Below are 15,792 nucleotides of genomic sequence, written 5' to 3' on the forward strand. Positions count from 1 at the left end.
TGATCAAGGTTATGATGGCATGTCACTTAAGAAATTATCTTTGTTATCGTTTTACCTGCTCGGGACGAGCAGAACTAAGCTTGGGGATGCTGATACGTCTCCGACATATCGATAATTTCTTATGTTCCATGCCACATTATTGGTGATATCTACATGTTTTATGCACACTTTATGTCATATTCGTGCATTTTCCGGAACTAACCTATTAACAAGATGCCGAAGTGCCGGTTCTCGTTTTCTCGCTGTTTTTGGTTTCAGAAATCCTAGTAACGAAATATTCTCGGAATTGGACGAAATCAACGCCCGGGTTCCTATTTTGCCCGGAAGCATCCGAACACCCGAGAACCGCCAGAGGAGGGCCCTGTGGGCCCCAGATGATAGGGTGGCGCGGCTCGGGCCCTGGCCGCGCCAGCCTATGGTGTGGTGGCCCCAGGCCCCCTCCGAGGCTGCCCTTTCGCCTATATAAAGCCCCTGCATCGAAAACCCTTACGGAGGAAGCCACGGTACGAGAAAAGTTCCGCGAGCCGCCGCCATCGCGAAGCCAAGATCCGGGGGACAGGAGTCTCCGTTCCGGCACCTGCCGGACGGGGAAGTGCCCCGGAAGACTTCTCCATCGACACCGCTGCCATCTCCACCGCCATCTTCATCACCGCTGCTCGCTCCCATGAGGAGGGAGTAGTTCTCCATCGAGGCTAAGGGCTGTACCGGTAGCTATGTGGTTAATCTCTCTCCTATGTACTTCAATACAATGATCTCATGAGCTGCTTTACATGATTGAGATCCATATGATGAGCTTTGTATCGCTACTAGTTATGTGCTACTCATGTGATGTTATTAAAGTAGTCTATTCCTCCTGCATGGTGTAAAGGTGACTAGTGTGTGCACCGTGTGGTTCTTGTCGTAGATTATGATCATGATCTCTTGTAGGTTGTGGAGTTAATTATCATTATGATAGTATTGATGTGATCTATTCCTCCTTCATAGTGTAATGTGGACAGTGTGTGCACTATGTTAGTTCTTGGTTTATTTTGCAAAGATCTATTATGCTCTAAGGTTACTTAAACATGAATATCGAATGTTGTGTAGCTTGTTAACTCCGGCATTGAGGGTTCGTGTAATCCTACGCAACGAATGATGTTCATTATCAAACAAGAGTGTATGTAGCACATATGAGAAGAAGTATTTATTATGCGATCAATGTTGAGAGTGTCCACTAGTGAAAGTATGATCCCTAGGCTTTGTTTCCAATACTGCAAACACCGTTTATTTACTGTTCTACTGCATGTTTACTTGCTGCCATATTTTATTCAGATTGCTATTACCACTCATATACATCCATATTACTTGTATTTCACTATCTCTTCGCCGAACTAGTGCACCTATACATCTGACAAGTGTATTTGGTGTGTTGGGGACACAAGAGACTTCTTGCTTTGTGGTTGCGGGGTTGCATGAGAGGGATATCTTTGACCTCTTCCTCCCCGAGTTCGATAAACCTTGGGTGATCCACTTAAGGGAAAACTTGCTGCTGTTCTACAAACCTCTGCTCTTGGAGGCCCAACACTGTCTACAAGAATAGAAGCACCCGTAGACATCACCAGCTCCTTGTCCAGCTTCACGTCCAGCTGCTCCTCTCCTCCTCGTGCGATGCTTGTCTCCTCTTCATACCTGATGATACATAAGTAATAGGACTTAGGTAGTATAAAGTTCTCATCAATCAAGGTATCGTTTAGGAACAAGTTCACCTGTTGCTTAAGTAGCTTCGCACGAGCTCGCATCATTGGTCCAATCCTGACTTCATTGGACTTGAGCTTCACATCAGGTTCATCTTCAATTGGTAATGACGGAGGTAGCACTGAGGTAGGGATGTCCTCATCACATGGTCACTTACCGGTCGGTCACCCATCCTCAGACTACTCCACCTTCAGCACGCTTAACTCCTCGGTTCTTTCATCCTGTGCTCCCGCGAATGTGATTGTACCTTGTTGTAAATACTACCATAAGATAATAATATAGAATTCCAATGTGAAGAATTTGAATATTCATATAATATAACCAAATAATTAATATCTTTAAATCTTTAAACCGCAACTGGACAAATAATATATGCATAACTATTAGAAAAATGTTTGAAATTTCAATATGATGTTCCCTTTCTGCAAGAACTCCTTGAGAACTTGTGGCACTTCATCGGCATAACAAATCTGGAATACCAAAGTCTCGGACGCCACCGAGAGTTGAAGGAAGGCGGCGCGTTGATCACCCTCGCGAGGATCGGTGAACTCGCAGTCCAAGCCGACGAACTTGGTCGGTGCGGCATCGAGAAAGTCCTTCTTGACGTCGCGGATCCACTTCTCCACTCTTGATGCACGGAGAGCGACCGTGACTTTGAAATCCATTCCTTCGGCCATGAGATGGTATATCCGAGATCGAGGAGCCTTGGTGCGCGCGAGGTGCTCCATTGAGGCCGGAATGTCGACGGGAGAGAGAGCTTTTGTGGGAGAGATGAGAGATGTGATAAGAAATATGTGGCAATGGTGAGGAGATGTGAAGCATATATGAAGGTGAGGAAGGCGAACATGAAGATGCCGGCCACCGGGTGATCAATTCCCGTGGCTGGCCGCCGGTGCCGGCGACCCAAATTCTGTGCGCGTCGGCGACCTGAATTCTGTGCGCCAGTAATGGCGACGACGATCGGGTTCCACGCAGGAATGAACCGTTGAACTTTATGTCCTGGCTCGTGTCTCCAGCCGGGACAAAAGGGATGCCAGCAGGCTGCAAAAGTCCTTAGACCCTTTTATCCCGGTTTGAGACTCCAACCGGGACAAATGGCCTTAAAGAACCGCGACAAAAGCCCCAAAGAACCGCGACAAAATGCCATGTACCTTCTCGGTGATTTCGGGGCGATGTGGACTGCCCATTTATCCCGGCTTCGGACTGGGCCGGGACAAAAGGCCTGAACGGAAGGTCCGTTTTCTACTGGTGTTCGTGTTCTAGGAGCTTGTCATTGAGAATGTACCTTGCTTTGAGAGATTGATTCCATCTTGTGCACAAGGTGCCCCAAGGACAATTAAGGTTCTCGTGGCACCGAAATTGAAGGTGTTGGGATACTTGGCTAGCAAAATTTCTGAAACTGTTTTTGGATCCATACTTATTAAGGTAAAACAACTCTTTCATTTCGGTGATTTCTATCTTCATTTCCGTCTGTTTTTTCTTGAGGTTTTTCGTGTGCATCAGTTTGTTTTTTCCAGGAAATGATCCCCATAAGGTTCACTGCATCGGTACGCACTGTAAAATGATTCCTTAGAAGTTTTCCCTGCATCAAGAAGCTCTACATTAAGGTGAAATTACATGGTGTTAAGCATATTCAAAGATGATTTCAATTCATGTATCTCTGTATGCCTAGTTTGGAAATGTTGACATATTATTTAGTAGTAGATTTCTGATAAAATTAACTTCCAGAATAAAATTTCCCAACTTTTACCTTGGATCTAGTGATCAATACCGCTTCTAGGAGATATTAATTTTAAAAGAGCGCAATTTTCATGATGTTAGGGAATTATATTGTTCAACAGTTGTCATTCACACCTAATGCAGATGCAGCTAGTCCTGATGGTAATTAGATGCCAGCTACGAGGAAATTATTGCTTTACCACCTGCAATAAAAGTATTCTTTTTACTGCAATCTTACTGACGGGCTATTGTACCTAATTTTGGTCTTCTGCAGTCATCTTACAGAAAGGATATGAAAAATGAGTTGTCACTACTAACATTTAGACTTCACCCATGTCCTCAAGAACTAAACGAACTACTCACGAGACATCATATGGAACATGATCAGAGATGATATGATGATTAATAACAATCTGAACATAAACCTTGGTTCAATGGTTTCACTCAATAGCATCAATAACAAGTAGTAATCAACATTGGGAGAGTTTCCCCTATCAAACAATCAAGATCCAACCCAAATCGTTACAGCGGTGACGAGATGCAGCGGTGGAGATGGCGGTGATGATGATGAAGATGATGGTGATGATGATGGAGATGATGTCCAGCTCGACGACGATGGCGATGGCGTCGATTTCCCCCTCCGGGAGGGAATTTCCCCGGCGGATTCCTGCCCGCCGGAGAGCTCTTTTCTCTCTGGTGTTTTTCCGCCCCGCAGAGGCGGCTCTGTCTACTCTCCGTAACTCCCCGTGGCTTAGGTTTTCTGGATGAATAAGTACGCGAAGGAGAGGCGGCCAGAGGGGGCTGTGGGCCCCCTCCCCACATGGCGGCGCGGCCAGGGCAGGGCCCGCACCGGCCTATGGGGGGCCCATGGAGGCCCCTCTCGGCCCCTCCTTTTGGCTCCCTTCGTCTTCTGGAAAAATAGGTTTTTCGTATAATTGCCGTCAATTGTTGATCTTCAGAAATATGGTGTCCTGACGGTGCTTTTTCCAGCAGAATCCTGACCCCGGTGAATAATTCTCCAATGATCATGAAACATGCAAATAGATGAAATAACATAAGTATCATCTCTAAATATGAAATATATCAATGAATAACAGCAAATTATGATATAAAATAGTGATGCAAAATGGACGTATCAGCGCCATACCAGCGGCGAACCCACCTGGCCCAGGGCGTGTCGTCCCCACAGAGTAGCTTGTGGATGAACTTGAGAAGCAGGCACGTATTTTGGCACTGGAGATCACGCACGCCGAGGCCACCCTCTGCGCGCGATCGACAAACATCCTCCCAAGCAACCTGGCAGTCACCGCCAGAGCACGCGGCCTTCCCTTTCCAGAGCATGCCGCGGCGAGGCCTGTTCATGCGGTCCAGAGTGGTGACAGGGAGGGGGTCACGCTCATGGCAAACGACAGCAGGGCGGAGAGGACAGCGTCCGTTAGGGTGAGACGAGAGCCCAAGTTGAGCAGCGAGCTCTTCCACCCCGGGGCGCGCTTTTCCACCTTGACCACTAAGTGTTGTAGGTCTTGCACCCGTAGTTTGGTGGCAGTCAACGGGAGCCCCAGATACGTCTGGGGGAATTCCGCCGGTGCGCAGCCCACAAGCGCTGCAAGGTCTGCAGCCTGCGGCTCCGGGACACAGATGGGCACAAAGGCGGATTTCTGGAAGTTGATCTGCAGGCCCGTGGCGCGGGAGAATGTGTCAAGCAAGCCCTTGGCGCGGATAAGCTGCTCAGGGGTGGCACGCAGCAGCAGGAGGGTGTCGTCCGCGTATTGGATTACGGGGCACGGCAGGTCATCCACCAGCGGGTGTCGCAAACGCCCATCCCCGGTGTCGCCGGTGATGAGCTGCTGTAAAACATCCGCCACGATGATAAACAGATAGGGGGAGAGGGGATCCCCTTGGCGCAACCCTTGCTTACAGTCAAACCACCGACCAGGCACTCCATTGAGCAGGACGACAGTACGCCCAGACTCCAAGAGTAGCTTTGATCCAGCCACACCACTTGTCCCCAAACCTGCGGGCACGGAGGATGCGGTCAAGGGCAACCCAATCGACAGAATCAAAAGCCTTCCTGAAATCCAGCTTGAGCACAATGGTGGGAGCACGCCTCTTGTAGCAGCACTGGACCAACTCAGCCGCATACGCAAAATTGTCCGAGATATTTCGCCCTCTGATGAAACCAGATTGATCAATAGACACAAGCGACGGAATGAGCGGTTGAATCCGGCGCGTCAAAACCTTGCAAAGGATTTTCAGCGCGGTGCCCTGGAGAGAAATTGGCCTGAATCCATCCGCAATGACAACATCGTCCTTTTTGGGGAGCAGGGCCATGTAGGCTTGGTTCAGAGGTTGCAGCCGTGTAGCGCCAGAGTGAAACGCATCAAGCAGATCCTTCATGTACCCCTTTACAAGTGACCAGAATTGTTTGAAAAAGCCAGAGCTGAATCCATCAGGACCTGGGGAGGCATCGGTGCGCATAGTAAGGAGAGCAGCATGTATTTTCATCCACCGAGAAGGGACGCTCCAGGTCCGCAAGGGAATGCAGCGGGCTGTACATAGCCTGTACATCGAAGTCGAACGCAGTACTAACTGAACTCCCCATAAGCGATGAGTAGTAGGCAGTGAGCACACGTTCTTTCTCAGGGTGTGAGTACACAGGCAGCCCATTGTCATGCAGCACACGGATGGAAATTTTCCGCATCCTAGCAGATGCGCACGCATGGAAGAAGCGCGTTGGCATATTATTTAGTAGACTTCTGATAAAATTAACTTCCGGTATAAAATTTCCCAACTTTTACCTTGGATCTAGTGATCAATACCGCTTCTAGGAGATATTAATTTTAAAAGAGCGCAATTTTCATGGTGTTAGGGAATTATATTGTTCAACAGTTGTCATTCACACCCAACGCAGATGCAGCTAGTCCTGATGTAATTAGATGCCAGCTACGATGAAATTATTGCTTTACCACCTGCAATAAAAGTATTCTTTTTACTGCAATCTTACTGACGGGCTATTGTACCTAATTTTGGTCTTCTGCAGTCATCTTACAGAAAGGATATGAAAAATGAGTTGTGTTATGATACACTCGATCCTATCGAATGCCTTGAACTCCATCTCGGAACAATAGTAATGGACGGCTACGTAGGCAAGGAAGTAGACGTGAACTTCGCCAAGTTCTTTGTTCTGAATGCAAAGGTGCTCAAGGTAATGAGATCCTGTGCCTATGATAAAACACTACGGGAGATGGCCAGAAACCGTCGGCACATGCCAATTTGGCCGTCGCCATAGGCTGTGCCGACGGCACATCGCCCTTGGCACAATATTGCCTCGGCACAAATCCATTTGGCATTGGCACAGGCTAGCCTTGTGCCGACGGCATAGAATTAACAGCCATTTGAAAATTCTAGTTCGAATTTTTTCAAAAAAAAATTCAAATTTTCTTACTCTCTCACATGAATAAATTTGTTTTAACTCTAACTACACTTAATCTTAAGTCAAATTACATTAATGGTCTAACTTCCCAATTGGTCACCCATCCCACACTACTTTGAGCTTCCAAGAAAGAAATGACACCTTGTTGATAATACTACCGTATCAATCCTATTAACCCTTGCACCGTGATATCACAACTTTTTATAATTTTGAACTTTGGATAATTATTTAAATTAACATCAATGATTAAATAATAATTATCTTTATGCAGAATTAAATTATTATTTTTATTTTAAAAAATATAAAATCTTAAATTTCTATAAAAAAACTAAAATCTTCCTGTCTTCATATTTCCATTTGAAATTTTGAGAATTAAAAAATGGCAACGGGGTAAACCCCTCTCTGAGTTGTGCACCATTTCTATAAACATAGTAATCTATTCTATCTAATCGGAGAGCAGAACTTTTATCTTAACCTCAAAAACTTTCGATTCCATCTCAGTAAAAAAAACCAACATGCTCTTAATCCTATAAATTTCAAGGTTTGTTTTAGACTTTTTCTCTAGGAAAATATAAGTTGCAATTCGGATCTTCTCGGTGCATCGTGAGGCCAACGGTGACGTACGGGTCGCGAGCGGCTCGAAAAAGGCAACGCGCCGCGCGCGGACACACACAGAAAAGGCGGCTCCCCTCCCCTTCCGCCGGCGGGCTATGATGCCCGCGACTCCCGCCGCCGCCGCCGCTCAAATCCGCCAACGCCTCCTGCCCTTCTCCTCCTCGGCGTGCTCCGGCGGCCCGCGCCTGCGGCTGCCGGCTCGCCCCCGTGCCGCGCCCCCCTCCATGTCCGCCGAGGCACGGCCGGCGCCGTCGCCCGTGGCCGTGCCGCCGCCGGCGCACCCCACCTACGACCTCAGCGCAGTCATCGCCCTCGCCCTCTCCGAGGACGCCGGCGACCGAGGTATGCGCATGCTTTCCTACTTGCTTCACCCCCGTCCGTTCTACATATCCTAGTATTAGCCTCCTGTTCTAACGGGCGCGCCACCTGAACGGCAACATCTGTACACCCTTTGGCTTTGAATTGTCCGTCAGTGTTGCTTGATCACACTTATGATTTCCGATTTCGGATTTCAGCCATGCTTATGTTAAGCTAGTCTTGCAGTTCCATTCCAGCTGCTGACTATTATTGACTGACTGGCGCTTGAAATAGTACAGTGACAGCGCTAGGATAGGCCCTTGCCCTTTTAATAGGACTTAGTCGGAGATTACAATTCACTCTCACACCCTAAGATTGGCTGACTGCGACAGGAGACCACATTTTATTACCCAATTATGTGTAGTAACCACTAACCAGGGTCCAAAGGTCAGGTGTCTTGTTGAGTTATTGCTGCTCTCCACGGGAAAGAGTCGTTTATTGGAGAAATGGAGAAATACTACAATGGATCGGATCAATTTATATCCACTTATATGCCATCCACACTCTCCAGCAAGCAGTAACAGGAACTGAATTCTGTTACTGAAGAGTGTTCTTTCTGAGCTTGTAACGGGCGCGCCGCCTGAACGGTGACATCTGTACACACTTTGGCTTTGAAATTGTCCGTCAGTGTTGCGCGGTCACAGTTGGGCTTTCGGACATCACTCCTGCTTACTACCTATATTAAGCTAGTCTTGCACTTCCAGCCGCTGACTATAATTGAACCGCACTTCAAATAGTGCAGTGACAACGCTAGACTCAGCTCTTGCCGTTTTAATAGGACTTAGTCGGAGATTAAAATTCACTCTCACACCCTAAGATTGGCTGTCTTGTTGAGTTGTCATTGCTGCTCTCCATGGGAAAGAGTAGTTTATTGGAGAAATGGAATGGATCGAGGCCAATTTATATCCACTTATATGTCATCTTCATTCTCCAGGAACCGAATTTATTTGTTTTCATCTTGATTGCTAGCCAGTATTGTCAAGTGGCCATATTAGTAACCTATCGACTCAGGCTTAGCCCAGCACTCAGCCTAGGTACAAGAGGAAAGCCCACTCCATCCCAAAAGCCCGGACTGAAGGGATGAGGAAAAACCTCTCTTATAAGCTGGTCGTAGACTCTTCCCCTAGGCGAGGTGGGACTAAACTGAGCAGCCTCCACCGGTGCCAACAGCAGCCCTGACACCTACCCGTGATCATTCTCACACCAATAGTTGCCATATTAGCTAAAGTTATATATCACTTGGGTCCATTTAGGACTCACTGAAGATAAGCTCCAGTTGGGTCCTTTTTTTTTTCAAAGTTGATATGCAAGTTGGGTTTTGTTCTCTTTTGATACTGGAACTTTTTCCTGCTTTTGAATGGCCATACATGTGTCATCTCTCAGTGTGATAATGTTCTAACTGTCTGTCAACACCTTTAGGGGATGTGTCGTGTTTGGCTACCATACCAACTGATGTGAAAGCCGAAGCCACCTTTATTGCTAAGGAGGATGGTGTCATCGCAGGCATAAGCCTAGCTGACATGATATTTAAACAAGTTGATCCATCATTGAAGGTATTTCTACTGCATAGGTTATCTCATATGGCTCGGTAAGTATCATATGTCATATTGACCATGCCTGTTGTTCCGTCTTGAACAATTTTCCAGGTTGAATGGTTTGAAAATGATGGAAATCTTGTGCACAAGGGGTTGCAGTTTGGCAAAGTTTATGGTAGGATGCCTTGAAAATGCCATATCTGGCAAGTGTTAACATTTTGTAGTCAGTGTTGGCTCTTTTTCTGTTTCTAATATTCGCTCCCCAATTTGCATTCTTTCTATTAAGGGTGTGCTCAGAGTATTATTGTTGCCGAGAGGGTTGTGCTCAATTTCATGCAAAGAATGAGTGGAATCGCCACAATGACGAAGGTGATAAGTGTTACTATTCCGTAGCTTATGCTATTCCTCTTTCTCCCAGATGATGTCATAACTTGCTTCTATGTTGCTTATATAAAAATGCTTCTGCTCCTGCCTCCGTTCAGGCCATGGCTGATGCTGCTCGTCCAGCATGCATATTGGAAACAAGGAAAACTGCTCCAGGTTTACGTCTGGTTGACAAGTGGGCGGTAAGCTTTACCTTTTTTGCGTGTGGCCATTTCTTCACTTTTAGCTTCAGTGACCATCCTTCTGTTGCAATTTTTCTCATTCTTGATATACATCTAGGTGCTAATTGGTGGCGGGAAGAATCACAGGCTTGGTTTATTTGATATGGTTATGATAAAGGATAATCATATTTCTGTTGCTGGGGGCATTACAAACGCAATGACATCTGTTGATCAGTTCCTGGAGAAGGAAAAGCTTGCAGTTCCTGTTGAGGTATTGTTCAGTGGCTGTGGTTGTATATGCCATCTAAAATAAATTTGCCTGGAACATTGCGTGCATGTATTCCTATTCCAGTAGTTCACATCTGTCTGTCTTTCTGTGGGATTTAGGTGCTATGCAGCATTTGTTTGTCAAAAGAGGCATATGTTTTGTTAAATAAAATAAAGAGAGTATATCTTGACAATTTTATATTCTATGAATCAGGTTGAGACGAGGACACTTGAGGAAGTTACAGATTTATTGAAGTATTCTGACGAGAATAAGACTTCATTAACTCGTATAATGTTAGATAATATGGTCGTCCCTCTTCCGAATGGGGATATAGATGTATCAATGCTCAAAGATGCAGTTCAGTTGATAAATGGAAGATTTGAGACTGAGGTATGAATTTCAACTCTCGAAAGCATACATTCCAATTGTATTCCACTTCCCCCTTCTTAAACCCTGTACATAGTCTGTTTTCTCTTTTCAACATGACTATGTAGTGCTACTGCTTTATTCTCGCCTAGTGTACCCTCGTTTTGCAAATTTGGACAAACATGATGATGTGTAAGTGGTCAGCAAAGGTCTTTTCGTGGTAAACATCCTAGCAAAGGTCTTTTCCTGGTTAACATCCTAGCAGATGAGTTACGCGTAGGCTGTATAATGATGTCTGCTCTGTTTGATAGCTGTTCTGTTGAGAGTAGTAGTTGATTCCCATATGAGTTGAGCTACAGTATATGTGAGAGAATTGGTTTTGTGTTTTCAACTGCAGGCATCTGGAAATGTGACGATGGACACAGTGAAGAAAATCGGAGAAACAGGAGTCACATATATTTCAAGGTGTGAATTTGTTATCATCTCTTAATAGACAGCTACTCTACTTATGTTTTTGCTGTTTTGGTCTCTCAATTATTTATTGATAAAGATTCCCATGATTGGGTCTTGATTCTCAACCCCATGCGCCAGTCAGTCGTTTCCCAACCATTTCAACTACTGCTTCATTTGTTGCAGCGGAGCATTAACACATTCAGTGAAGGCGCTGGACATCTCTCTCAAGATAGACACCGAGCTGGCTCTTGAGGTCGGAAGGCGCACGAATCGCGCCTGACTCCACACGTAAGTTGAGTTCCCCATTGCGTAACTTGACCTCTGTCTCCCCATACTTGTCTAACCCAACTCTTTGTTGTCACCAGGATGTTCCTAACTGCTACAATAAAAAAAAGGATGGCAACCTTTTTCCTCCGCACAAATATCAAAAAAAAAAATTGACTGTAATATCCAATTTGGACCAATACCAGAATACTATACATACACAACAGAACAACCCCTGAATAGCCAGCGTGCAGCTCCCGTATCTTCCAGTGCCGTGCCTAGAAGCTGGACGACCCCGGAAACTAGCAAGGCAACGTTGCAGCTTGCAGTCATTGCCAGGTATTCAAGGGAAGTGTTGTGCCTTGGCAGATGGGAACTGTAAATGCAATGCGGCGTTCGTTGTATGTGACACCGCAACGCACTTGTTTGGCAGAGACAGGGAACAGCAAAACGGTTTTGGTTGCCCTTACTAAATTGCCCTCTTCACAAAAATGTATACCGTCAACTGTGTACTTTCTCCTCTACTAACCTGGTGGATGGTTTTCTTACTAGTAGTAATCTTGAGTCGACTGGTTTCTTCTTGTGTTGTCTGTTTAGCTTTGAAAATAGAAGATGCATGGAACTTCTGCTGGTCAGAGTACGACGAGAAGCCGCGCGCCGTCTACGGAAGTCTACATCGGTTTATTTTTTTCTCCAGAGTTGACGGCAGCGACGAGCTTGCAGCCGCATGCCGTTGAATTAGTTTTCTCAGTTGGTATGTGCATGGAAGCTCTCCTTCCCTTCCCGCAAAAAGAAAGTGAACCTATCAGTGTTTTTGGGCCTGAAGCCGTATCCGCATGACGTGGCGGTGTAATTCTACTCTACCTAGTAGAGAGGAGAAGGACGAGTTGGTGCCTCCTGTTTTGTCCGTTGGCTACGTCACTCCCGTCGAGCTGATCAGATCAATCGAACCCGCATGAACCACCGGAGTAGCGGCTAGACCGGTCATGTTCGCGCCGCGTCGTCCGTCCGTCCGCCGTGCGCGTCGGTCGTCATGGTCGCCTGGGCTCTGCATGCCAGGTGCGCCGTCGTGGCGTCGTCCCTCCCAAAATCTGTGGATCAGGTCAACTCATCTGTCCAAAGCTCCTACTCCTACGAGGTTGTCACGGCACCCACCCGCGCTTCGAAATATTCCTTCATTCCGTGAAGAAATTTAGACTTTTTTCAAGAAAAAAAACTATATCATTTTTTTACTGTGTTTATAACTTTATATATACAAGTATAAAAACATTTATGAAACCAGCTAGATATATGATACTATAAAAGATATACTCCAATTAATGCTATTAATTTGCTGGAATAGGTATTGGTACTTTTGTGTAAACGCAGCGAAGCTTAAAAGGTTTTACTTAGAGAGTCGGGAGTACGCACTTTTGTCGGCGGGGTAGTGGTGCTGACAGACGGATTGTCGTGCATCCATCGTTTCCACACAACGAATTTAACGCGGGAGACGTACACATTGTTTTAAATAAAATGGAAGACAAGAAAAGGTTTTCTGGGTGCAAAAGGAGAGGGTGAATATTACTTCCGTGAAGTAATTTCGACTTTTTTCTAGAAAAAAAACCATATCATTTTTTACGGTGTTTATAACTTTATATACAAGTATAACGACATTTATGAAACCGGCTAGATATATGATACTAAAAGATATACTCCAATTAATGCTATTAATTTGCTGGAATAGATACTTGAAAGGTAGATATATGATAAAAGTAGTACTTTTGTGTAAACGCAGCTAAGCTTGAAAGGTTTTACTTTCAAGGAAGTCGGAAGTACGCTCTATTGTAGAAAGGGGAGTGGTGTTGGATAGGCACCATCACGCATCCATGGTTTTCCACACAACAAATTTTACGCGGGAGACGTGACAAGAAAAGGTTTACGGCTACAAAAACACCGCGAAGCTTAAAAGGTTTTACTTTTTAAGAAAGTTATAGAAGCACGCTCTATCGTGGACGGGGGAGTAATGTTGGATAGACGGGTTGTCGCGCACGGTCACGTCGAGAGCCATCCATTATTTCACCGCGCACCGAATTTTACGCGGGAGACGAACTACACATTCTCTAAAAATCGGAAGACAAGAAAAGGTTTTATGTATGGCTGCAAAAGGAGGGGGAATATTCCATGTGTTGTTTCCTTTAACTGAAAAAATTCGAGACGGGCGGAGGGAAAAGGATTGTGCAGAGCAGAGCTCCCCGGCGGGCATCTTCCCCGAACCACGCTACTGTCCGGATGCTATATTCTCTCGCCAGTCGTCACATCGTGCAGCATTGGCGATTTGGCATTGCCAGAGCGCCGAGCCCGATTTCCTCGGAGTCGACGACGGAGCGCCACCCGATTCGGCGCGGCACAAGCTAGAGAGCAGCAGGCAATCGGGCAGGTCTGCGCGACCCCAACAAACCAGTCCGCACATTGAACACAACGTCACCACCACCACCCCTACATCTACAAACAGCAGTTATCCTGTCACGCCACGTCTCGACGAGCGGCACAGTACCAGGAGCACGACAGCAAAACTCAGAAAAAAAAGCACTGCACGCACAAAAATTCGCAGGGTTCAATTCGATCCATTCATCGTCATCTTCATCCATGGGCGGACGACTCGCCGCCGTCGTCATCTCCAGTAAAATGTAGAGCGGTATAGTGCTCCTCTAGATCACTAAAATGTAGAGCGGATGTTGCAAAAGAAAAAAGTAGAGCACGAACGGAAGAACATTTCTGGAAAACATAGCTTGAACCAACTGGAGTTGAGTTTGATATAGTGCTCTAGATCTGCAAGGGCGGGCGGGCAGGCAGCGGAACACCTGGCGGCGTCTTCGTGCTCGTCGCCGCCGCGCTCATCTCATCGGCATCGCACATTGCTTTGCTTGGTTTGATTTCTACTGCTACATGAACATGAAAGGGGAATCTAGCTAATTATGCAACGAATGAACTAGTTTGGAAGTTTAAAGAAGAGTAATGGGTTCTAGACTAATTAAACTGCTCCTGCCTGCCTGCCTACTCTCCAGCCGTCACATGGACACCTGCCTGCAGAGGAGAATACGAAGAAACAACGGTGACGTATGTACACATTTCTGTGCGACAGCGAGCTCCAATCACAGAGCCATGGCGTCCGCCGAGCCGGGCTCGTCGCCGGCGCCGGCCGCGGTCTCGGAGGGGCCGTCCACGACGCAGCCGTCGCGGTGGCGGTCGCGGCAGAGGGCCTCGACGGCGAGCAGGCGGCGGCGGATGTCGGCCATGTCGCGCTCCATGAGGAACAGCCTGGCGCGGAGGGTGAGGTTCTCCTCCTCCAGCCTCGCGGCGCGGGCTTCCACGCCGTCGTCTTCCTCCTCGTCCCCGGCCGCCGGAGGGGCGGGGAGTTGCACCATCTCGAAGCGGCTGAGGTCGTGGTCGAGGCGGCGCTCCACCTCGACGTGCTCCTCCACGTCGCTCTCGCCGGAGCCGGACCCGCCGTCGCCGTCCTCCGCCCACGCGCCGGGGGGGCGGAGCCGGATGAGGCCCTTCATGGACCCGTACCCGTCCACGCCCCACGCCTCCTTGGCCATCTCCACCAGCACCTCGCGCGCCGGCGACAGCACCGGCGTCGGCAGCACCGCCGGCGTCACGGCGCACGGCGACGGCACCGCCGCCCCGCCCGCCCGCTTCGCCTGCATCAGGTACGACGTCGTGTTGCGCGGCGCCTCCGACCCGCCCCACCTCCCCCTCCGCTGCTGACGCTGCTTCCGCCCCGCCCGCTTCCACGCCGGCCTCGCCGGCGGCATGAACCCCGGCGGCGGCGCCATCGCCGCCGGCAGAACCTGCTGATGCTGCTGACGCTGCGCCAGCGCCGCCGCCCACACCTGGTACGGCACTGGCGGCATCATCGCCATCATCTGCTGCTCGCCGTTGTTCATCGCCGGATTACCAGATCCGAAACCCTAACCGCCGCTACAAACACAAAAAAATTCCCCCCAAAAAATAGGATCCAAACCAAACGTCTCGTTCCAATCAATCCCCGTTCGCGACGTGTTTTACGAGATTATAATTAGCGATTTCGTTTGATCCAAATTTGGGGGAAGGAGGTTGGTTGGAGATGGCAGAGGAGAGAGAGAAGAGACGGCGTGGGCAGGGGCGGACGGGGGTCCGGGAGTATTTAAAGGCCGGAGGGGCAGGAACGGACGGCTGGGATGCTGGCGGTTTGGGGCACGGACGGCTGAGATCGATCCGGAGGGGTTGCGTGTCTTGGACGGACAGCACGGGTTGTGCCACCGGGAGACGCATCCGGTTTTGTGCTTTCCTCCCTCCGTTGGGTCTCTTGGGTGGTTGGGCAATTGCAAGCAAAACTGCAAACAAAAAATAAATAGTGTTGTGGTTTTCATTCGGGCTTTATTTTCCCAAGATTGATGTTATAAACAAAAGCATTGCTTATGTTTACCTTTAGCATTCTAGTTTGTGAAATTCATTTGCCTATGTTTGTGGTGCCATTGT

The 15,792-nt window shown here is 47.7% G+C and overlaps 2 protein-coding genes across 2 annotated transcripts; one reads left to right on the forward strand and one right to left on the reverse strand.

Moving 5' to 3' along the window:
* Positions 1-7,599: 7,599 nt before the first annotated feature.
* Positions 7,600-11,764, forward strand: LOC124657553 (nicotinate-nucleotide pyrophosphorylase [carboxylating], chloroplastic-like). Its single transcript, XM_047196086.1, has 10 exons — positions 7,600-7,843; positions 9,278-9,411; positions 9,505-9,568; positions 9,680-9,762; positions 9,876-9,959; positions 10,057-10,209; positions 10,420-10,596; positions 10,970-11,037; positions 11,209-11,313; positions 11,391-11,764. Exons 1-9 carry the CDS (start codon positions 7,600-7,602, stop codon positions 11,303-11,305), a joined length of 1,104 nt encoding a protein of 367 aa, XP_047052042.1. The 3' UTR covers positions 11,306-11,313; positions 11,391-11,764.
* Positions 11,765-14,420: 2,656 nt separating this feature from the next.
* On the reverse strand, positions 14,421-15,410 carry LOC124657555. The gene has a single exon (XM_047196087.1). The coding sequence runs from the start codon at positions 15,216-15,218 to the stop codon at positions 14,421-14,423; it is 798 nt and encodes a 265-aa protein (XP_047052043.1). The 5' UTR covers positions 15,219-15,410.
* Between the last annotated feature and the right edge of the window lie 382 nt (positions 15,411-15,792).

This window comes from Lolium rigidum, chromosome 5, assembly GCF_022539505.1.
Source record: "Lolium rigidum isolate FL_2022 chromosome 5, APGP_CSIRO_Lrig_0.1, whole genome shotgun sequence".
Taxonomy (NCBI): domain Eukaryota; kingdom Viridiplantae; phylum Streptophyta; class Magnoliopsida; order Poales; family Poaceae; genus Lolium; species Lolium rigidum.